Raw genomic sequence first — 22,254 nt, forward strand, 5'->3', positions numbered from 1 at the left:
TAAGTAAATGTCAAAAATCCAGTGTCAGCAATACCGGGTATTTGAAATCATTGCATTGTTTCCCTTGGCTCAGATTTTTCAGTATCAAATGTACACTATCTCTCAAGGTAGTGTACAGTTTGTTAATATTGAGAATCAATTTGACTGTGCATGTCAAATAAAAATTGGTACTTTTATATCTGGTTAACTTGTAACAGAATGAAATTGTGTTGCATGATGAAATGTAGCCACTTGTTGTGTTGTGGAACTTGAGAAACGTTAGCTGACAATGATCTTTGAGGTACTGCAGTTGTTAAGGTTTGGGGGGAATTTCTATTATGGATCACAAAAGCAAATATGGCTGCCTGGTTGGGAATGTATCAAATTTAATTTCTGGGACAGTTGGTTTCACAGTCAATTTTTAAAACTTCCCATCCACCAGCTGTTAGATGTATGCAGACATTACTCATCAGCCAAGTTTACGTGGCCACCTGTGGGACCAAAAATAATACACTTAATTAGGTGCTGCCATAAATGAGGTGGTGCATGAAGTGTGCCTAAGTGAGGTTTTGTGTTTGTGACATGGTCGTTATAATGAGATGGTCTAATTAATGAGGTCACAAAGTACACCTTACACCCCATTCACACCACTTTCTAACCCAGGTACAGCACAGCATGGCTTGAATCAATTGAGCTGTGCTGAAGCACAGCACAACAATACAAGGTGGGCTGGCACGGGTCGGGATACAATGTGAATGTATCCTGGGCTGGCCAGCTCGGGTTAACAATAATATTTTGGTTCTGTTAGCCACACAGTAAGTATTTTCTACACTGTAAAGTATTCTACAAATGTACTGTGATGCTCCTAATCGTTTTGCACCACAGACATTGGCAAACGGGAAACCCAATTTCATTACAGTTTTATTAGCTAAGCACCGAATTGAAGAACAGTTTATTACACATCACGTGCTTGTTTTAGCTCATTATTATTTGGCACGTGCAATCCTCAGCCTGTTTGTTGAGCAGTAGTGTGAACAAGGGCTGGCTTGAGTTCGATAAGCTCTAGTTGGGACAGTGTGAATGGGGTGTTAGCTGTGTTTGAGACCTACCCTCAGAACCTATAAATACAGGCATTGTGAATCTTGGCACCGGAACCATCAGAATACCAATCTTGTAGCACATTCAGTCTATAACCACAACACCTGGATTCAGACTTTCACCCTAAACTGAGGCATATCAACTTATCCCCAACTAAGGGACCCATGAGAAAGCTAAAAACCTGTAGGTGCAGGCTGTCAAAATCTTGGCACTAAATATGACCATTATAATGAGGTGGTTCTTCAAACAATGTGACTGCTAAGTGAGGGCACTGTAGCAGTAAAATTAGGCTTCTTTATAACCTTATATGTACATGACAGATGCTAGTTTATATGGAAGAGGTTATTAGGTAATTTGGGTGATTTACTGATATAATTTGAAATGATTGACCACAGTGTTATTGCTCAGCAAGTTAGAAGGGAAATTCAAACTATTTAAACAAAGGGGGGTTAAACGGTTCCCTGTCAACTTGTAACATGTGTTGAGATGTATTATAAATGGTGGAATAAACTACCTCCCATCACCTTGACAATCAAGAACACGTGTTTGCAGTCCCAATAATTGTGTATTACACAATTGTACATTTAGTTTATGACTCCTGAGCACTTCTCTAATCTGAAACTATAGGACTTCTAAGTGTGATTGTTGCTTAATTTATAGAGAATCATAAATCAAGAGTTGTGTGTATTAAAATTCATACACTGAGATGTCTTAGTGTTATGTTTTATCATTTTCTAATGTTAGTCATTGTGCTGTATGATCACACATCATCAAATGTATCATGATCTCTAAATAGTTATCCGGTCACATGTGACCAGATCTGCAATAACCTGACACAATCATGCAATCCTAAATTTACAGTATAACACATTGAATGCAATGGGTGAAATACTTTGTTCTAAGTGAAGAAAGAGTTTAACAAAGGAAACCTGGATATCATCTTATTTGCCTACTCGAGAGGCATTCGAAAGATCAAAGGGTGCGCAAGCTATGAGAAGTTGTTTATGTCACATCAAAACAATAGTACAGTCAAAACAATACGTGATTGATCCTTCTTCACTAATTTAGTTAAGAAAGGTGATACATACCCAGTAATTGATTTCCCTACTCATGGCAAACACAATGGTACAAATTTCAACTCCGTATGTCATTCTGCTTCTAACAACCGTAGTTTAGTAAGCGCCTGAAATTTATTTTCCCTATACTTGCTATACAAATCAATGTTTCTGTTGTTGTGACTTTGTAGGGAAGTTATTACCATATCAGGCTGAACTTTACCAGAGCATACTTAAGTAGATTACAATATTAATAAACAGGAATCTTAAAAATGTACGATTGTGTCGAGTTTTGCAAAACCTGGTCACAAATTAATACAGTGATTTTTTCGATAGACCACAGTTGCTTAATTAATTCATAGAGCTTGTAATCTGAGTTGTCTGTCAATATTTACATTTGTAGTGTCTAAACTGTAGTGTCACCATTGCAGCCATCATGCTCACTCAATTTTAGTACTCAAAATGGCATCTGAAAAACTGTCACCGTGGTGAATAGAGACCCCTGGTATAGCTTTGATTGGCGTTTACTGAATAAGGACTATTGGTTATTCAACTTAAATTTGGCTATTGCATTTGGAGAGCCAATCAGTAGTATTCACAGCTATACCAAACATTCCGATACTTGAATTAGATCCTTTCAAATTTCCATTTGTTTTAAGCCATCCCAAAATGATTTCTGACCTTTCTAGCTCATCCATACCCACTTAAAACATATCTAGAGTTTATTAAAAAGGTTGGCTTGGCTCTGTTATACGAACATCTTGAGGTGTAGAATTATTGTATTACTTAACACCAAGTAATGTACCGCAAGTGAGTGAAGTCTAGTGACCACAGCATGATACTATGTTGTGCTGTATTAGCTAGGGCTGGGGGTATTTTCACACAATGAGGTGAGCCCTCATTAATTCAGTGGATGGAATTACACAAGTTTTTGAAGTTTAGATTATGTAGTACTGCTTGACCTGCTAACAAACATATCTCATTTATTATGACCAATCAAAATTTTCACCATACATTTCCTATGTGGAAACTATGAAAGTGTAGGGACTGGTATGGCCTTTCCTCCTGGACTTGTAATGGAGCCAAACTGCTCTTCATACTGTTATTGTCTATACTCATCTGGTTGCCAGTTCCCTTGAGATAAAAATCTATTTTTTTAGCAAGAACAATTTAGGAAAACAAAATCAACCTTGAAAAGCTGTCCATACTCTTGTCCAATAATATATCACCCTCCTTGCATCTCTTTTCTATAAAAAGATTGCTATCATTGACCCTTAGGGCTCAATACCATGGCTACAGTGTTTTATAGTACTTTTGGTCCTTGATTTAAAGTGTTTGTTTCGTGGACTCAAAACTATTTGGATTTTCACAATGTCAAGTACTTATTGATAGACATGAACAACTTTTGTAATTTGAGATGTTTTGCAGGACATGTTTTGCACAGCATTTTTTGTGGACACAACTTTATATCCTCCCACACAAGTAATGTCTATATGAAATGAACTAAACCTCATGTTGTCCCTTATTTGCACTTGGTCATGGTAAGATTACAAAGCTGTGATAACTGTGGTCATAAACATGGTATGGAGTTGTTTGTATGTTACCTAACATCTCCAATATCATGGTGGTTACATGTGTGTGACATGAATTCCTCTATGACACACATGTGAACATGTGGCTGTTGTCAAATAGCAGACCTGTCTGTTACCTCATATGTGATGTTAAAATGGCTACTGCTGTATGTAATGGAAACCAGCCTGTTACGGCAACCGTGTTCTTGCCAAATATAATCTAACCAAAAGTGTATTTTTTTTCATTGTTTAGATAATCTAACAAAAAGTGTTTTTTTTTTTCATTGTTGAATGCAACATACATGTGACATACATGGTACTGACACATGATCACTATGCATGTCACATGTCAGTCATGTGTTGTACTAAATATGCAACATCTAGTCTGAGCAAGGGACCAACATATAACAAAGTGCTCTTCCCACTGTTCTTGTAGTGTGTTTGTGTATAAGCACTGTCCTATAGCGTTGCTGTCATGGGAGTTGGAAAATATTTGTATTGTGAAGTAATCGTACTAAACTTTTACAACATCTGTCATTGTGCATAAAGAACATGTCAAGTATATGATATCAACAAAGAATATTATACAAGCTGTTTTGACATGTGAAGTTGAATTTCTGAAATGTAGATTTTTCTTGAAGTACATATGGTAGGTGGTATGGTACAGCTTACTTGACATAAGGTCCACTAAATCTCACTGTCTGAGCATGTGTTGTACATCCTCATGCAGTGTATGTGTAGTTCCTCCTGCCAAAGAGCCAAGTCTGCCAAACTGAAAGTTTCCCTCCATATTTTGCATGCAACGTTTGCTGGTTACACAGTGTGGTGGTGGTATGTGTTAGGAGGTACCACCTGTCTATCCGATAGGCGATATTATATTACCAATTAGTGTGCTGTTAACATTCCTTTTACATTTGTTGAGAAGGTTGTGAAAACCACCTCCCTGCTTCCTCCAGATACTCATGTTACAAATTACATTATTATGGTATTGTACAGCTTGTGTGTAGTGGTGGGCTATATTTAGATTTTTTTCTGATATTAATTTTTTTTTTCTGTTCGGTGTAGCTGTGTACAACTTTGTTGCCAAGGATGGTCATCAGCTAAGTCTACAGTTTGGAGATCTTGTTCAAGTAGTAGAGAAAACTTCAGGTATAGTGTGTGTGTGTGTGCGTGCGTGCTTGTGTGTGCGTGCGTCTACTTACACGTGGTCTGTGTTCACACACATGGGGTGTAATTTACAGACTTGTTGTGTGTGTTTATAGTTTGCTTCGTCTAGCTTTTAGCACCCTACATTAAGCTGTTGTGTTTGTTCTAAATTCCTCCATTTGCAATAGAATGAAACCAAGGACCACATTGACCCTAACCTCACTTATTAGTAGCATTGCTTTTAGCTAATACATGTATAAACTACGTTCTGGACATGTCATGCTAAATTTAATCCCAAGCACTCTGTTATTTGTTTGTACGTAGCATATTATCAATTCTTATTAAGTTTCTGAGGTCACTGATATATTCAGCACACCTCTATACTAAAAAATTTTGCTCTAATTGTATCCAAATCTGGTATGAACATCAATGTCAGCTGAGGTTGTTTTATAAGGGTAGTTCTGAAAACTGATTGTGGGTTTCAGTTTCTTGTGTTCAGTTAGTCTAGAATTTGTTTTTACTGTACTCCAGATGAGAGAGTGGAATGCAACTAAATTTGGATTAAAACATCAGCATTTTTTGAGTAGGGGATTTTGCCTCCTCTAAAATATTTTCTTAAAAAATTCCTTTGCTCCCTACTAGTTGAGACTAGGGAAGCACTAGTGTAACCTAAATGGCTTTGCAATGTAAACAATCTGGGAACGTAGTCTCTTTAAAACGAAGCAATATTACTTTATTGCATTTTTTAGCCTAAATGAGATGAACAGCTTTAACAGAAAGTTTGATGAATAATAATTTGAATGATGTATAGTACAGGTTGTTTGTTTAGTCATGTGCAGACAAAATAGTGTGAATACATTGGCGTCAACCAAACATGTTCATTTGCCCTCAACAAATAATCATATTGCTGTCACAACTGTCATTTCGAGAGCCAAGTACTAGTGCTTGTCAATATGACTTGACCCCACGTCTGAATTTAAAACTAAATTTGCTTTAGGGCATGATTTTCATCCATGCACCTTCCAAAAAATTATATTTTTAACAGTTTGATTGATGTTGTGCTGTAGTGAACTATGTAGTTTTATAGTGGAATGTGTGAAGTGTGATTATGGGTTTGGGTTATGTTTAACAATTTCTTTGAGGTCATGAGATAATTGATGATGCCTTCTCTCAATCTACGTGATGCTTTATTTCACATTAAGTCCGACGGTTACTACTTCCATGTAACGTAGCAGCTTCCTTGCTACTTTTTTCTCTGCCGCAGCATTTATCAATTAGAGATTATGAGCCCATGTCTCAAGTCCCACCTGGGTATTGATCAGTTTTATGTGATGCTTGAGGAAGGTTTTGTTCTCTTTGTTATAGCTTCTGGTCAGATTGTCATCTTGTCAGTGGCAAAAATAAATAGAAATTACCAGACCGTTTTCAGAGCTATAGTCTTAGGAACACATACAATACTTTTCATCACTTTGATTCTCCCACACTAAGTACAGTGTAAAAATGCTGAACAGATGAGTTGTATGGGGTTATATGTGTATTCAGGTTCTATTTTGTACTTTGCATTAGTTTGTCACATCATATTCTGGTAAGGATTATAAAGGTTTGCACCTTCCAACAACCAATATTAATATTGCAGCCTCACAGTAACTCCACTGAGGTATTATTTCTCAGGTGCACGATAGTGTAACCATGCTCCTTCCAAAAAATGTAATTCTATATAACGTCCAGTGTAGTAGTGGACCATGTGATTTTATTTATAGTGTAGGTTGTACAGTTTGATTGTGGGTTTGGGTTTACTATAGTTTGTCACACCCTGGATTATGAAGGTTTGCACCTTCCAACAACAGCCTCACAGTAACCCACTGAAGCCCTAAATTAAGGGTTTTGAAGCCACACAAATACTGTTCTTTTCACTTTTGAAAAGAAATCTGCAGGAATAAACTAAACTACTATTTCAAAGATTAACCTAACTTTCTACTATACAGAGGCCAAAGTATAAGATTATACCTTGATTCATTCACACGCTACAGTCCCTTGGCTGCTTGCACAGGCATCAAATTCGCTGTGAAGATTCTTTAACTATTTTGTGGAAACTTAGCGCATGGATTTGTCTTTGCACTTCTTCTTTCTTGAGTTACGAAACAAACAGTGAGTGCTCGTGAACAAACTTCGACTTCCAGGCCTTGTAACTTTGTGCTGGATTGCAACAATTATAATTCTATGCGCTAAAACTTTGTAAATTTATCACTGATGGTTCATCAAAAGTTTGGTAGAGATCCGACTATCGTGTATTCCAGAATATCACCTTTTACAATGCAGTGTACAACTTGTGCTTGCTGACAACAAAATAATTCCAATAAGCCACAAATTCCAACTTATCAAATAAGAAGATATAAATGAAGTTCTGAATGTAAGAAAAGCTCTTGTTTCTTTTTTTAGCACTAGGACACCTTCTTGTTGTGCCAAACCTGCTCTTCAATAGGTAACGCCTTATTATTATGCACAGTTAGCATCTTGTAGTGGATGGTAAATCCAGCTGGAACATCATCTCTACCTAAAACAGGTATACAATTATAACTTACCAGCATACACTATCACTCAAGACAACATTAGCTGGTTTGTGTCTTCAAAACTAACATTTACTTTCCGGCTAATTTACTCTAGTGTCATGCTTGGGCGCCCAGATGATCATTTTCTTGGTAGCTGTCAAACAAAACAGGCTGTTTTTTTACCAATTTCGTTGGCACAAAACACGGCCGCCTAACACCAATACTTCAAGTATGCATAATATTGCCAATTATGATGTAACAGCTGCATGTGGTTATGTGGGTTGGCCCTTGAATGGCTTCAACAACCCGCTAGTTGGGGCGAGCCTGAGCGAGCCCCACACTAGCAGGACTTTCGTAGCATGGTTCATGCACGGCAAGTTAATAATTAAATCCGAAAACAAACCTTACAAGTTCTTAAGTGTCACTAAAGGCCGCAATAATAAACGAAGTTAAGTAGTGCTATCAAATAAGTTATAGAATCCGAAGTTAAGTGGTGCTACAAATTACGTTATGGAACCCTGATGCTACTGGTGCTATCAAACATCCGGTTGGTGCTATCAAACATTACACGTTACGGAATCCTGACGCTACTGGTGCTATCAAACATCCAAATATGGGTTGGTGCTATCAAGCACCACAACAAATTTCTAAAAGACGTGTGCTTATAATTTTAATGCATAAGTGCTGAGGCTCTGGGACTTGAACGTGCTACTGTTGGGTGCTCCTCTGAAAGTCAAGGTGACAGATGTAGATGAAGGCATAGGGAACTGTTCAGACAAAGACGCATGTGATGGCAGTAGTTGGTAGGAGACAAGAGTATTCGGTGACGGTGGTGAAGGAGTGTACAGTAATGGTTTTAACAGAGTGTTCAGTGATGAATTATGTGTTGATTGTGTGATTTTTTTGTGGTTGTTATTATGATACAATGATTTCAGTCAAAGGGGAGAATTTGATAGTCAAAATGTTGATCAGTAGCAATTGACTTGGTATCACTATGATGCAAGGGCTTACTTGATACATACTTTTCTCCAGCAGTATCTGCTTTCTCTTCTTGCAGTAATCTATCATGTTGTTGAGGTGTCATCTTAGTTTTTCTCTGTCTGGCTACTTACACTTGTTTTTGTTGTGTAAAGTTTCTTTGTCACATTATAAATTATATTACAATAACTATTTCTTACAGTAGTCATTTCTTGTTCAACTCATCATATTGCTCAATGTAAAATGATAAAAAAACATGTATAATTGTACCTTCCATGCATCACTATCATGTATAACTATCTATGTGACTCCTCAATCACTCCTCGACGTTGTTAACATCTGTCTGGTACACACACAGGTAAATTCACAGGTGCACGATTGTATAACCATGCTCCTTCCAAAAAATGTAATTCTATATAACGTCCAGTGTAATAATTGACTTTGTGATTTTATTTATAGTGTAGGTTGTACAGTTTGATTGTGGGTTTGGGTTTAATCTGAGGTATGATCCCAAGTTCATGATATTGAGCTATCAGTGTCATCTCCTGGTAATACTCATTGGACAGGCACTTTGTTGAAAGTGTACATTAAGAACAACTTGTAAATAATGCATCACTCCACAGAGGATCATGTACAAGGTTTTACAAATTTGTTCTTATAATTGTAGACATCATTTTTGACCCAACTTTGGAAAATCAGTCTTATTGTCACATATGAAATGCACAGAAATCTACACTTATATGTGTCACCACTTATGCTCCTAGTAAAATATTTCACAGAATCTCTTATAATTCTGAGTATTAATGCATTCACTGTAAAGCTGAGTAGAAGTTCGTAATGCCTTGATTTAGTCATAGTTGTAAAATGTGACATTAAGACTGATTTTCCAAAATCGGGTCACATTTTTTTAAAATCTAAAACCTCATACCATAACAAAGGTTCTATCCTACATCAGTGTAATACCTAGTTACCCACTATATTGTGGCCAGTTACTGCACTGTGTATCGAGTTCATTGTTTGGGGGAAGTATCTCACTTCCAGCATGTCTGAATGGTGTAAACACAAATTTACCACTAATCTCTACTAGTGGTAACGGCTCTTATTCTAAGAACCTGAGGTGTTACCTGTGTATTGAAAAGTGTCCTGATTATCAAGGTGTCCTGATATTTCAGGTCAGTTTACATGTTAATGGATAGTTTGGGTCCATTACCAAGTGTCTGGGTTCAAGCAGGTGTCCTCATTTTCAAGTGTCCTGATTAACAGGGTCCACTGTACAACACAAATCCTCCCTGGTTTCTTGTTGGTTGGGTTCACACTTAAAAGTGTGTACCTTGCAAAAAATTATGTTCTATTAGAGTACTACCTAATTTTAAATTGCATTGGAAACTCGCTGTAGACCTTTTATAACCACTTGTGTAAAGGGTGATTATGGGTTTTAGTTTTTCAACATGAAACACTTATAGTACAGTTGTTTGAATGTTTCAAGTGATTTCTAATCATGTAGCTTTTAATAAAGGCCTGTCTACATATTGCATTGATTAGAATTATTCTCCTCTACAATAAATGTGCATTAAAAGTGAATTTAACCTTTAGGGTGTGTGCGTGCATGTGTTCATATTTTATTAACTTGTAACTTGTTCCATTACAGGATGGTACAGAGGCTTCCTGTACTACCAGCCTTCACAGCAGGTATACATGTGTGTGTGTTTACCATAGTGCCACTGAGTGAATACAATGTACAATCGCTTGATATAACAGATGAACATGTTGTTATCCATCCCCTTAGGGCATATTTCCAGTCAGTTATGTCCATCTTAAGAGTGACATCTCCACGGGGACAGTAAAACGTCCCAAGAAATTGAAACACACAGACCTGGTGCCCCAGCAGAAAGACCACTTAGCCCTTGAGATCGAAGAGACACTTAGAGAGTGGAAACCTTATCTGTGGAAACTATTTGTTGTAAGTTAACCACATCTTTGTGTACCACATACATGCATTCCCCACTATAGGGGACTCTGATATACAAAAGTTAGATTGTGTATTTGTAGGAATCAATTTCGGTCCGTAAAATGGTTTTGCTAAAGCAGCCTTTCTTTAATGCAGTACGTGATATTTACATCAGTTTGTAGTGTGTGTAACATACTCCCTGGGGGGGGGGGGCTTGATATGTTTGATGTGACCTGTGATCATGTGATCCACTTCCTGTAGGAAGGACCACAGGATGACTTCCAGTTGTTACTACAAAGCATGAGAGACATGTTATCATATCACCAGAATGTTAAGGCTGCTAAACTGGTATGTAATGTGTTGCATGTAGTGCAGTAGTATAGTGTCTGTGTGTATGTGTGTATACAATGTGTATGTGTGTATACAATGTCAGATATGTTTTAGTCCGGATCTGTGGTGATGTTATTCTGTTGTGTAGGAAGCAGCTGTGAAGCCTAAAGTGACCTCTAAACTTGACTTTATCAACCAGTGAGTGTGTAAATGTGTGTTTTTATTTTATGTATGAACCTGTTAATGTGTGTATTTAATGTGCGTCCGTGCGTGCGTGCGTGCATGTGTGTGTGACATGGTACATACTGCTATATTACCCACTACAGTAAACTGGGATTAAATGCTGTACCCCGCAATACTCAAGGAGTGGTGATCGATCCTCAAGAGTCCAGTTTCCATCTGCTTTGTGAAACAGTTGAGTCACTGTGTTATATTTATTATTATCGTGCATGTAGTTTCTGTTATCTTCATTGTTCTTGCAGTGCTTATAACAGCGAGAGTTCATAATATTTGTATTATGAACTCTTGATAACAGTCAGATTACTTTAGGAAAACAGGGAATTTTTGTAGTTATTAATAATGGCTTCTCTATTAAAATTGTACAGTTTTTGCAATGGATTTGAATGGCCACATGTTGATGTGTCAATTTATTTACACCTAAATGACTTATATGGGATATCATTGTTTTCCAAATTCCATTTCATGTAGTGGAAAGAATGTATGGGATTAGCAAAATGGCTACAATTGGTAGCAAACAACTGAGTAACCCTGTGTCCAAATTAAAAGAATTTAAATTCAAACAAGTTGCTATGTGCTTTTCTCTCTTCTAGTACAAGTCACGAAGTGAAGACATCAAAAGATCCGTGGTGAGTTGATTGTTATTTCTTATTGTTTGGTGTGGAATTTTCTTGCCAATGTTAGGAAAAAATTTCTTTCTTATAAAATGATATGCTACATACTACTTTTCTCTAATATCACAAGCTTTCAGTAAAACCCAAAGCTGGAGTGTGTTTGAGTGTAGGTTGAATACAGAGGTATTTCAGGCCAGCTGTTATGTTGTGGCTGCTGGCTCGTGCCTAAACTGCATTTTGCTGTGAAGCAAATCACCAGCTGGGTCTGTGAGTTTTTCTGCATTCTACAGAGTTCTAAATACATGTTTCGTATTCACTGGCTTAGCCTTCTCACTTGCGATAACGATTGGAGTAATGTGTGTGTCCTGGTAGAGTGTAAGACTCACATACGTACACGTACTGTGTATTCTAATGCTTTTCAATGAAAACATTATGGTCGTGCCAAGTAGGTCCCCAACAAAGCTGAGGGTTAGTGTTCCATCAATACAGAAAAAATGTACTGATCTGATACCGATACCCAGCAATGAATTTCACCAATAGAGATCTGATGCCGACAATTGTCAGTATAAATTTGTTTGGCTATACTGCTTGTATTTATGTAGGATATTATCATGTGATGACTGTTCTATTAAAGTACCTCAATCTTTTTCATTCAAATATGATTACTCAATATTTTGACCTGTACTAGAATAATACTCATTGCTATTTCCAGCCTGTAATCCCCCAAGTTTTGCTAGCAAAGTATTACGATGATGATTAGTGCGGTTGTTAAGTATTATCGGAATAGTTTAATAACTGATACTGGTCGATACCAGTATGGCAGATATTGGCTCCGATTTGAGATACTGATCTGAATATCAGTGGAATGATGTTCTCTGTTATAAGACCATCCAGTCGGCTGTATTACTACTATGCATTATTAACTGTTCCTATTACAGACTGGAGCTGGTACTTTAGTTTACAAGAAGACTACGTCTGTTTCGATGTCTTATCACTTGTACTTGTCTGTGGAGGAGATTGATCACCCATTTCCTGATGACACAGAGTTGTTCTTCCGACTGTATGACATTGAAAAGAAAGAGTATATAAGGTTATTAGATATGTTTGTTGTTGAAGCTATTTCGTATTTGAATTTTTTGTTAATGTTGACGTGTTTGCATAGGATACAGCAACATTTTAAAGATGTTGCCTTGAACAGATAGATAGATAGATTTTAAAAACGGAAATTTAAAAAGGATCGCGATCACTAGGGTGGTAATGTAAACCACGAATCCCTATTTTGACTCTTCTATCGAGGCAAAATAGGGATGTGGTTTACATTACCACACCAGCAATCCCTTCTTGCTTTGTGAATTTTTAGTGATCTCTATTTCTATCTATATAGTTTGTTCCACCTCATTATAGCGACCATGTCAAGTAGGTCCCAGACATACACCCTGTAGCTAATGTGTACTTCATGACCTCATTTTTATGGATAGTATCAATATATGATGGATCCCTGTACATGTACATCAATTATGGTTTTATGGCTGGCCAACTATTGTGATCCAATGCATATATCTGACTGAAATAAAAAAAACTCGAGATTTAAATCAAGTTTGTCATAGGGCTCTGCAATATTTAGTCATACTGAGGTATTAACAAAGCTATGTGATCATCTCAGCAAACAAACCGCCTAGTTCACACTTTTGATTGAGATAAGAACGAATTTATAAATTGGTGAAATTATGTACATGTATACTTTATAATTGGTGGTTCTAAAGTCTTACAAAAAAATGGGATTTCATTGATGTGTTTGGGCCATGTTGTAGTGTTAGTTGGCTTATTTCAAGCACTCTTCATCCTAAGGGGTGTAATATATTTCGCGGACTGGACTCACGCACTGAGCTAGAAACAGTTTTTAAACAATTATCCAGGCCTTATCCATCTCGTGCAACACTGGAGACACCACTATCGAGCTACAACTGCCGGTACGGCTCTTCCTTACAATTCAACAAACTAGTGCGTGCACTAATTAATTAGAATACACTTACGATGCACGATTACTAGCAGTAATAAAGCGTGATAGAGGCTATTGTTGTTTAGACTATGGTACAGCTCATTTACAGGGTTACTAAATCACTTAGTCACCTGACATGCTCATTTAGTCACCTGCCCTCAAGCAATTTTATACAAGATAAATAATTATAACACGAAAGGCACACTGCAGTACTTGATAATACTGTAATAGTCTTCTTCTCCGTGTTCCACAAATAATTCTGGACAAATAGTAGACTAAACCGGCGTATGTACTGTAGCTCTAGCCGTTACTTTGGTTACCGGTCAAATAATTATTTTTGTGGGCGTTGTAAGGACTTCAGGAAGAAACCGTTCCGCTGTTCTGCATTGCTCTTTCACCCCACACTCATGCTCTAGCTATAAAGGTACGTACTTTAAACCATAGTCTAAATAAGTTAGACACCGGGAACTAAGCGATTTAGTAACCCCTCTGGCCCTTAGTAGCGCCCTCGCTGCGCTCGGGACGCTACAGCCTCAGACCATCAGGGTTACTAAATCGCTTAGTTCCCTTGGTCTTGGTGTCTAACTATTATTTAGTGATGTGCAATAATATCGATAGTGTGATAATTGTATCACAGTGATTCATTATCATGATATGATAATAGCTTATGATTATCGTGAGCACTAATATTAGACATTCTTACCTCGCTGAAATTACTTAAACAATTTAAGCATTCACTTGTATATTCAATTATGTATTCTAATTGTTTTCTGAGATTGAACTTTGCTGTATTTTGGCAGTACATTTATGCATTCGAGTATACAGGATGTACCTTTACCCGTATTTATAGAAAATAAGTTAAATTAGTGTTACATTATGCATCTTATCATTTGGATTTACTACCGTGATAACTATCGTATTGTGATGCAATTACATTTCGGAATGCTCGGATCACATATCAACGTGTTTGGCCTAGTTTTTCTTATGTCAGCAAGTTTTCGTAGGATCAAAACAAAACGGAAGTGACGTCACCACAACCACCGTATAAGTACTGCCACGTGCTCACACCAATCGGCCATTTTTCTTGCTCGTTCATCAAGTGAGTAGTACGATCGTTGCGACATGTCTTCCAGCGATTCTTCTCATCGAAGGCACAAGAAGCACCGACGACACAAACGAAGCCGCTCCCGTAGATCCGAGCCTGACGCATCACAGCTAGCGTCTCTACTCGAGTCCATACGAGGAGAGTTGAAGGCAAGCCACTCTTTCCTGTGCGACGAAGTCGAAAGAATTTCTTCAAGAGTGGCAGCCATCGAGGGCAATAGTTCGGCAGAGCCAACTAACACGGAGCAGAGCCTCCTCACCGCCCAATCCCCCGCCGCGGAGCAGAGCCTCCCCTCCACACCATCCAATGCAGTGGGGCAAAGCCTCCCTATTCCAGCCGATCTTCGACAGGAGCAGAGCTCCACAGAAAACCGGGACAGAGCTGACGGGACAGAGCCCCAACAAGAACTGAATCAGCCGCTCCTCGAAGCCAACGAAGACTGGCCAGAGCGTGAGGATGACCCAGACTACAACGAGACGGTCTTCTGGGAACCCAGTGACTCGGAATCGGCAGAAGGCGACGTCCGAAAGATCTCAGCTACCACAGCAAAGCTGGTGAAAGACGCCTTCTCCCAGAAGCTCCTGCCCCAAAAGAGGAAAAGTATTAAAAGGAAGCAGCCAATCCCTGACACTCCCTTTACTAAAGTCCCAAAGCTGGACCCAACCATCATGTCCAGAATGACACCAGGAGCTAAATCAGCTGACCGGAGCCTAGCTGGATTGCAAGGGTGTGTCCTAGACGCAGCTGTCCCTCTAGTAAACATGCTGGAATCGGCAAGATCAGGAACACTCAATCCCAAAGAAGCAGCAGAGTCTGCCCAGCAAGCTCTGAAGCTAGTTGGCAACGCTTCAGCCCACCTATCTGCTGAGAGACGCCGCAGAGCTTCCCAATATCTTAACAAAGAGCTGTCTACCCTGGTGGAAGAGGAATCCACCTTCAATGATGCTGTCCCCTTCCTCTTTGGATCCTCCTTCCAGCAAAAGATGAAGGACCATATGGAGGCCCTGAGGAACCTCAAACAATCTTCCTCTGCTTCATACGGCTATGGTCGACAGCAGCCTTTTCGGAGGAGCCACCCCCCACAGTCCCGGGAAGGTGGCAACAGCAGGGGCAGAGGCCAGAAATTCCCCCAAAAGACAAGGAAATAAACTCAGCAATATCCGTATGCTCTTTGAAAAAGCAAATAAATGTATTTACAAGTATGAAAGTTCAAAGGGTTGTAAACGACTCCCAGAGCAGGTGTCTAGGGCCCACTACCAGGGAAGCCAGGGTGATAAACTGTCCACTAGTGACCTTGCAGGTGCCAGAGTGCACAATCAACCAAAGGGTATCAGAGAACATACCACAGGTTTCAGACCCCCCACCCTCCAACCAACTGGTGTCAGAGACCACACCATTACAGACCCTGATACCAGTGTCAGAGATCACACCTTTACAGAAATCATTGGCAGAGGCCAATCAATATTATGTTCTGGGCTTCCCCATAGTACACCTTCCTCCAGCTGGGGAGAGTCCATCCCAGACCCAGTTAATCCAGAGAGGCATACTTCCAATGGCAGAGACCATTTGTCAGTCCAGTCAGACATTTGCAGGCAGAATCAGCCTATTCAAGCTGAACTGGAAGGCCCTAACTCAGGAGACTTGGGTAATTCAGACAGTGACGGAAGGCTATCAAATACCACTCATTTCTACTCCCAACCAACACTCCCCTCCATTCAACCCCCACTTGTCCCCAGAGGACACTGCAATAATGGAGGAAGAGATACAATCTCTCCTGCAGAAGCAGGCTATTTCCCAAATTCCGACTGCCATAGAGGGATTTTATTCGAACATGTTCATTGTCCCAAAGAAAGATGGGGGTCAGAGACCTGTCATCAATCTAAAACAGTTGAACAGGTACGTGAAGTCAGAGCACTTCAAGATGGAGGGCCTTCACACAGTCAAAGCCCTCCTGAGGAAACACGATTGGATGGCAAAAGTAGACCTGAAAGATGCATTTTTCATGGTTCCAGTAGCCCCTCAATTTCGGCAGTACCTCCTCTTCAAGTTGGGGAAGAGGATATTCCAGTTCAACTGTCTCCCTTTTGGCTTGTGCACAGCTCCGAGAGTATTCACGAAGATACTCAAACCAGCTGTGGAAATGCTCAGATCACTAAGCATTCGACTGGTAATCTACATGGACGACATGCTTCTGATGGCAGACTCCAAACAGAAGCTAGCAGAACATATCCAGTTGACATTATTCCTTCTCGAGAACCTGGGGTTCATCGTCAACAGCAAGAAGTCCATCTTGCAACCCACTCAGGAAATCGAGTTTCTTGGGATGATTGTAAGCTCCCTATCAATGGACCTAAAATTACCAGGAGAGAAAATCAGGAAAATCAGACAAGAGGCGCGACGCTTGTTGCAGCTAAAGCAACCATCAGCCCATTTACTATCCCAGTTTCTAGGAAAGCTAAATGCCACCTCTCCAGCTCTACAAATGGCTCCCCTATTTTGTCGCTCACTCCAGATCTGCCTAAAACAAGCTCTGACAGACAACCAACAGAATTACCAAGCAGCAGTACAACTGTCTCCCCAGGCACTGGAGGATCTTCAGTGGTGGGAGCTCCACCTCTCCTCTTGGAATGGAAGAAGCCTGATCATCCAGTCAACTTCCTTGACAATAACATCGGATGCCTCTCTACAGGGCTGGGGGGCCACCTGCAATGGCAATCGGACCAAAGGACCATGGTCTCCACACGAGCAGTCCCTCCACATCAACTGCCTGGAGCTGCTAGCAGCCACCTTGGCAGTACAGACCTTTGCAAAAGGGAAATCAGGCATTTCCATCCTCCTACAAATCGACAACTCAACAGCAGTCGCCTATATCAACAGGAGGGGGGGAACAGTATCACCCAAGCTGTCCCAGCTAACAAAGGACCTGTGGTTGTGGTGCATGGAGAGGAATATCCTTCTTCACGCCCAGCACCTACCAGGAATTTTGAACACGATCGCGGACGAGGAATCCAGAACTTGGTCAGACAGGTCAGAGTGGAAACTCTCTCCAATCCTATTCCAGGAAATCAATCGTCTTTTGGGACCTCTGTCCACAGATTTGTTTGCAAGCAGACTGTCATCTCAGCTTCCAGTATTTGTGAGCTGGAAACCAGATCCACTAGCAGTGGCCACAGATGCCTTTACTCAGGATTGGAACAGCCTTCCAGGGAAGCTGTATGCCAATCCCCCCTGGGGTTTGATAGGCAGAGTCCTATCTCTAGTTCATACCCAAGGAGTTCAGGAGCTAGTACTGGTTGCACCAGTATGGAAGGCCCAACCATGGTATCCCATGCTCCTGCAAATGCTGGTCAGAGCACCAATCCTTATCCCACAGTCTCCAGACACAATACAGCCAGTGTGTCAGAACAATTTACCGGACATCATCCCACAATTAGCCGTGTGGGCTATATCCGCCAACAGTGTGAAGGCAGCCACCTTTCTCAAACAGCTACAGATCTTGTCCTCTCATCATGGAGGGACAGATCGACAAAGTCATACAATTCCTCATTTGGGAAATGGGCTAGCTGGTGTGCTGAACGGAATAGAAATCCATTTTCAGGACCTATAAGTGATGTAGCCAACTTCTTAGCAGAGCTATTTGAACAAGGCTACCAACACAGTTCACTAAATTCCTATCGATCAGCTATTTCTTCAACTCACGAAAAGGTTGATGGCATGTCAGTTGGACAACACCCCACGATTGTGAGAGTGCTCAAAGGAGCTTACAACCAGAGACCCCCTTTACCCAGATACACCTTTACCTGGGAAGTGACCAAAGTAACTTCCTATATTACTGCCTTAGGCGATAATGAGTCATTATCTTTGAAGATGTTGTCATTTAAACTAGTGGTACTACTGGCTTTAACAAGGCCTTCAAGGTCCAATGATTTGTCTAATCTTAGCTTGAAAGCTATGAGAGTGTTACCAGATGGTGTACAATTTAATCCAGCCTGCCTATCAAAGCAATCGAAACCATCTAGACCACTGAAGCCATTTATATTCCCGTCCTTCTCTTCTGACAAGAGGCTATGCCCCAAAGAGGCACTAGCAGCCTATATAACAAGGACAGAGTCTTTCAGAGGTGAAGGGAAAGATAAGTTACTTCTCTCATATGTCAAACCTCATAATCCAATATCGTCATCTTCAGTGGCCAGATGGATAGTTTCCATGCTAAAATTAGCTGGAATAGATACTGACACCTTTAAGTCACACTCTACAAGAAGTGCTTCAGCTTCTGCAGCAGCATCAGCTGGGATTACAACTAATCAAATAATGGAGGCTGCTGATTGGAGATCTGAATCTGTTTTTGAGCGATTTTATTACAAGCCAACTAGTAGCAACCAAATGGGACAAGCAGTGCTGTCCACATCTTCATCAGATTCTCTACAAACATCACGTTGATATGTGATCCGAGCATTCCGAAATGTAATTACCTGAATGGCTCAGATCACAGAGTGATTGCCAGCTATTCTGGATTACATGAGGAATGTGAGGTGAACATATCAACGTCCCACCCATCCCATACCATTGATATATTCAGTCACATCACTTGGGAGCAGAGTCTCCCACACTGAGGGCAACAGAGTTCCCCTAGGTACTAGCGCTTACTCCAATCAGCAAACCTATTCTAACTTTAAAAATGGCCGATTGGTGTGAGCACGTGGCAGTACTTATACGGTGGTTGTGGTGACATCACTTCCGTTTTGTTTTGATCCTACGAAAACTTGCTGACATAAGAAAAACTAGGCCAAACACGTTGATATGTTCACCTCACATTCCTCATGTAATCCAGAATGGCTGGCAATCACTCTGTGATCTGAGCCATTCAGGTAATTATCATGATTAATCGATATAGTTGCAAACTTGTTATGGCACATCACTATTGTTGTTAGAGTAGATGTTTCCCTTTATTGCTGTAGCACTAGTGCTAGGGTTATAGAGATGAGCCAGTAATTATTCTTAGCAGGTAGCTAGGTGGCACCACCAGACAAGGTGATGGGGCTATGCAAATAAACTGGCTCATCACTACAGCCCTAACAATAGGCTAAGTATTGATGCAACAAAAGGAATAGATCTACGCTACAACAATAGCCTCTGTCACGCTTTATCACTGACAGTACTCATGTATTGTAAGTGTAATTAGTGCACGCGCTAGTTTGTTGATTTGTAAGGAAGAGCAGTACCAGCAGGTGTAGCTCGATAGTGGTGTCTCCAGTGTTGCAAGAGATGGATAATGCCTGGATTATTGTTTAAAAACTGTTTCTAGCTCAGTCCGTGAGTCCAGTCTGCGAAATACATTAGGCCATCCTAAGGTTATCTTGTATAGCATCGCTAGTATATTTAATTTCTTTGTATTAATTCTGGAGTTTAGCCAAGGCCATTCTTTTGTTTCAGAGTATACAGACAGTTACATACTGACACACACATACAGACAGTTACATACTGACACACACATACAGACAGTTACATACTGACACACACATACTGACACACACATACTGACACACACATACTGACACACACATACTGACACACACATTCAGGGTAGTTATAATTGCTTAGAGGCACAGCACATGGAAACAATGACATCAGCAATTTCTGGTCAGCACGAGACATGTTTACAAACTGTAGGTAGATAATATAGCACCAATAAATGGTTTTAATTTCTAAGTTCTAAGCCTTAAGACTAGGCTTTGTGTGTAAAGGTAACAGGTTATGGAAATCAAAATTCATAACAATGAATATATTGGCGTTAGCACTGATGAACGTACTTAGATGACCTCTTGTAACAAATTGCATATGCAAAGAGAAAACTTATTGATAATGCATGGCCGCACAATCAACTTAGAAGACTATGTATTCCTATACTAACATACATACTGTGACACTGTGTGCATTATGAGAAAGATCAATGCTTATTCTTCTTTTGTAGAATGGCGGACATTGATCCGTAGCTGTACAGACTTTAAGATAGTACATCTGAACCACTTCCTACATTGCCATCATGGGTCTCTAATTATTACACAAATTCATCCACATAGTGCTAAAACCCAGTTTTCCTATAGACAATGCTAGCTTCTTTGTACCTCTCTCATTACAACCTTAAAATTTAATGAAAAAATCACTCTATTAATGGATTTATAAAAGTATCTTATTAATGAGGTCATGAAGTACACCTTAGCTATGTCTGGGACCTACTTGACATGGCCACTATAATGAGGTGGTCTTATTAATGACGTCATGAAGTACACCTTAGCTATGTCTGGGACCTACTTGACATGGTCACTATAATGAGGTGGTATTACGAAAGTACACCTAAGGTTTTGGCAATATCATAGAGCTCTAGTTTGTCATATTCTTTTACTGCCCATTTCAAAATTGTATTCCGTTATGATTGTTCTATTAGAGTAGTGGTGATGCACGTCTGATTGCTTTATTGACTATGCCTTACCTGTCTGGGGTCCTCCACTTAAATAGTCACAGTTAGCACATTGGCAACGATTGCAGAACAGGTGCTAAATGTTTAAGGAAATACGATCATGTTTTAGGACATCGTTGACAATTAAACTGGTTGCCTGTCTATGATCAAATTAGGTTTAAATTTACTTGTGCCATGTTTTGTTTCTACCATCATAACAGTGAGCCATACTTGGTTCTCAATCCACCAATCTTATTTGGACAACAACATAGATATTATACACGTTGCACGTTGCAAAGACAGCTTTGTTAACCTGCAACCTTGCTATCTCTACTCCACCAAAAACTTTTCCATTCATCTGCCACTTCCTGGTGGAATTCTTTCACTGACGCCACACGTGTTATGATGAATTTATATTTTCTGTTAAGAACTTTTACTTAAATAAGCTTGTGATTTATATTATTGCATGTGTTACATGGTTGTCTAGTGGTTGTGTTTTGTACTGTGTTTATTGTTGTGTGTGCGCTCTGGTAGGGAAGAACGGCTTTAGCCAACTACCATGACATTAAACAGAAAATCAATTAATCAAAGAGTATCTCAATCTTTCTAAACTTTTCCTCCTGTATTTAGACCCTTAATACAATATGTTGTTTTTTTAAATCTATCTTATTACACTGCATATTTGTGCTGTTTGGCTTTTTTTCTCTGTGTTTTTGCAACTGGTATTGTATGACAGGAAATTGTAAGGAAGAATTGCACATTTCATCAGCTTTGACAGATTGAATGATGAATTCAAGAAATCATAGATCTAAACACATATAAAAGGTGGTTATGAACATTTCACAAATTAAAAGTTGACCATTTAACTGGAATTAAAATTTTAATTTAATTGGTCAGCCTTAAATTTCCTGTTGTGCGGTAGTCTGGTGTTTCCTGATTTCAGAGAGGTTTCCAGAATCTGAAGAAGCCCTACTTCACACGCCCCTGCCATATGTGGTGTTTATAATGCTTACTGTATATATGTGTGCATGCACCTACTAATACACTAATATATGTGATCTTCTAGTGAACCGTTCGCTTTTGAAATAAAGAGAAGTGGAGAAAAGACTGGCACATCAAGTTTCCATTTGACAAATCAGTCTGGAGTGAACCATGCTCTCTTCACTGTAAGTGGATGTGCTATACATG

General features: G+C 39.6%; 1 protein-coding gene across 1 annotated transcript in view; it reads left to right on the forward strand.

Annotated features, from left to right (window-relative positions):
* Window positions 1-22,254, forward strand: part of LOC136252310 (dedicator of cytokinesis protein 2-like) — a 48,168-nt gene that overhangs the window by 712 nt on the left and 25,202 nt on the right. Inside the window, exons 3-11 of the mRNA XM_066044721.1 lie at window positions 4,769-4,852; window positions 10,025-10,065; window positions 10,163-10,336; window positions 10,586-10,672; window positions 10,803-10,852; window positions 10,981-11,068; window positions 11,485-11,520; window positions 12,444-12,595; window positions 22,133-22,232. Coding sequence (XP_065900793.1) covers window positions 4,769-4,852; window positions 10,025-10,065; window positions 10,163-10,336; window positions 10,586-10,672; window positions 10,803-10,852; window positions 10,981-11,068; window positions 11,485-11,520; window positions 12,444-12,595; window positions 22,133-22,232 — 812 coding nt within the window. The remainder of the gene's footprint in view (window positions 1-4,768; window positions 4,853-10,024; window positions 10,066-10,162; window positions 10,337-10,585; window positions 10,673-10,802; window positions 10,853-10,980; window positions 11,069-11,484; window positions 11,521-12,443; window positions 12,596-22,132; window positions 22,233-22,254) is intronic.

This window comes from Dysidea avara, chromosome 4, assembly GCF_963678975.1.
Source record: "Dysidea avara chromosome 4, odDysAvar1.4, whole genome shotgun sequence".
Taxonomy (NCBI): Eukaryota; Metazoa; Porifera; class Demospongiae; order Dictyoceratida; family Dysideidae; genus Dysidea; species Dysidea avara.